Source organism: Limulus polyphemus, unplaced genomic scaffold (assembly GCF_000517525.1).
Source record: "Limulus polyphemus unplaced genomic scaffold, Limulus_polyphemus-2.1.2 Scaffold12580, whole genome shotgun sequence".
NCBI lineage: Eukaryota > Metazoa > Arthropoda > Merostomata > Xiphosura > Limulidae > Limulus > Limulus polyphemus.
In genome coordinates, this window is record NW_013678190.1 from 1,296 (window position 1) to 3,447 (window position 2,152).

The 2,152-nt window shown below is 32.2% G+C and overlaps 1 protein-coding gene across 1 annotated transcript in view; it reads left to right on the top strand.

The window, feature by feature from the left end:
- Positions 1-576: 576 nt before the first annotated feature.
- The window catches only part of LOC106477027 (glycine receptor subunit alpha-3-like), a gene marked incomplete at its 5' end in the record, with an annotated part of 9,975 nt that continues 8,399 nt past the window's right edge, over positions 577-2,152 (top strand). Inside the window, one exon of the mRNA XM_013937634.2 lies at positions 577-803. Coding sequence (XP_013793088.2) covers positions 577-803 — 227 coding nt within the window. The remainder of the gene's footprint in view (positions 804-2,152) is intronic.

Sequence of the window (2,152 nt, forward strand, 5' to 3'; positions counted from 1 at the left end):
TAATTAGGAAAGAAAGTAACAGTTTTTAATTAGGATGGAAAGTAACAGTTTTTAATTAGGAAAAAAAATTAGCAGTTTTAACTAGGAAAGAAAGTAACAGTTTTAACTAGGAAAGAAAGTAACAGTTTTAATTAGGAAAGTAAGTAACAGTTTTAATTAGGAAAGTAAGTAACAGTTTTAAATAAAATAAACGTAGGGGCCATTTCATAGTGTCATAAGTATACTTTGGATAAAATAGACCTAGGGGCCATTTCATAGTAACTTAAGTATACTTTGGATAAAATAGACCTAGGGGCCATTTCATAGTGCCTTAAGTATACTTTGAGTAAAACAGACCTAGAGGCCATTTCATAGTAAATTATCTAAACTTTGAACGTCAAGAAAATGTTCCCTCTTTTATATAAAAATCTGTGATTACTCTTTACATACATAACCAATCTCTTCTTCCATTTCACATCCTTTGTTATATTAATCTTCAGTTGATGACTTGTTTAACTGTGGTATTTTATATCTCGTTGTTTCGTGTTGTATGTGGAAAATGTTTATATCCGAATTACAACAACTTGTGTTCTACAGACGTACGTTGCCGATATATTTCTCGCCCAGAGTTGGCAAGACTACAGACTACGATTGCCGGAAAACATGACAGAAGACTACAGAATCCTCAACGTTGATTGGTTGAAGTTTATCTGGAGACCAGATACCTTCTTCAAAAACGCCAAACAAGTGACGTTCCACGAAATGACTGTTCCAAACCACTACTTATGGCTGTACTACGACAAAACGTTGTTGTATATGGCCAAGTAAGCTTTTCATTGTTTACCTCTTCACACGTACAGTGTTTTTATTATTAAACACTAACACTTAATGGACATCACTTTACAGAAATTAAATATCCAAAAAAAACTGAATATCTTTGTTTCGAAGTTAAGTTTGAAACGTCTAACTATTTTGATTTCTTTTGTTGCTGAGCTTAGAGCTACATAATGGGCTATGCGTGTTTCGTCCAGCGCGGGTATAGAAACCCGGGTTTTACCCACGAACCACTGTAAGAGAATGCAGGAAAGAACATAACAGTAAAATAAAAAAGTAAAACAGTACAAAGAAACGGTAAAAAATTAATAGATAAAATAACTGAACTTGTAATTATCATTTGTGTTCAATAAACACGTAACTTTTGCTATACTATTTATATTCCATTTCACGATAGAAGAAGTCCAACGTAACTTCTGACTATTCCCGGCCTCAAAAAGAACTGTTGGTGAAGACCATAGTATCTATAAAATATCCTGTATTTGAAAGTATGATCCACAGCTGGTCTTTCCTAGTTAAAACTGTTATTTTCTATCCTAATTAAAACTGTTACTTACTTTCCTAATTAAAACTGTTACTTTCTTTTCTAATTAAAACTGTTACTTACTTTCCTAATTAAAACTGTTACTTTCTATCCTAATTAAAACTGTTACTTTCTATCCTAATTAAAACTGTTACTTTCTATCCTAATTAAAACTGTTACTTTCTTTCCTAGTTAAAACTGTTACTCTCTTTCCTAATTAAAACTGTTACTTACTTTCCTAATTAAAACTGTTACTTACTTTCCTAATTAAAACTGTTACTTTCTATCCTAATTAAAACTGTTACTTTCTATCCTAATTAAAACTGTTACTTTCTTTCCTAGTTAAAACTGTTACTCTCTTTCCTAACCAAAGTATACTTAAGGCACTATGAAATGGCTCCTACGTCTATTTTATCTAAAGTATACTTAAGTTACTATGAAATGGCCCCTACGTCTATTTTATCCAAAGTATACTTAAGGCACTATGAAATGGCCCCTAGATCTATTTTATCCAAAGTATACTTAAGGCACTATGAAATGGCCCCTAGGTCTATTTTATCCAAAGTATACTTAAGGCACTGTGAAATGGCCCCTAGGTCTATTTTATCCAAAGTATATTTAAGTTACTATGAAATGGCCCCTAGGTCTATTTTATCCAAAGTATACTTAAGGCACTGTGAAATGGCCCCTAGGTCTATTTTATCCAAAGTATATTTAAGTTACTATGAAATGGCCCCTACGTCTATTTTATCCAAAGTATACTTAAGGCACTATGAAATGACCCCAAGGTCTATTTTATCCAAAGTATACTTAAGG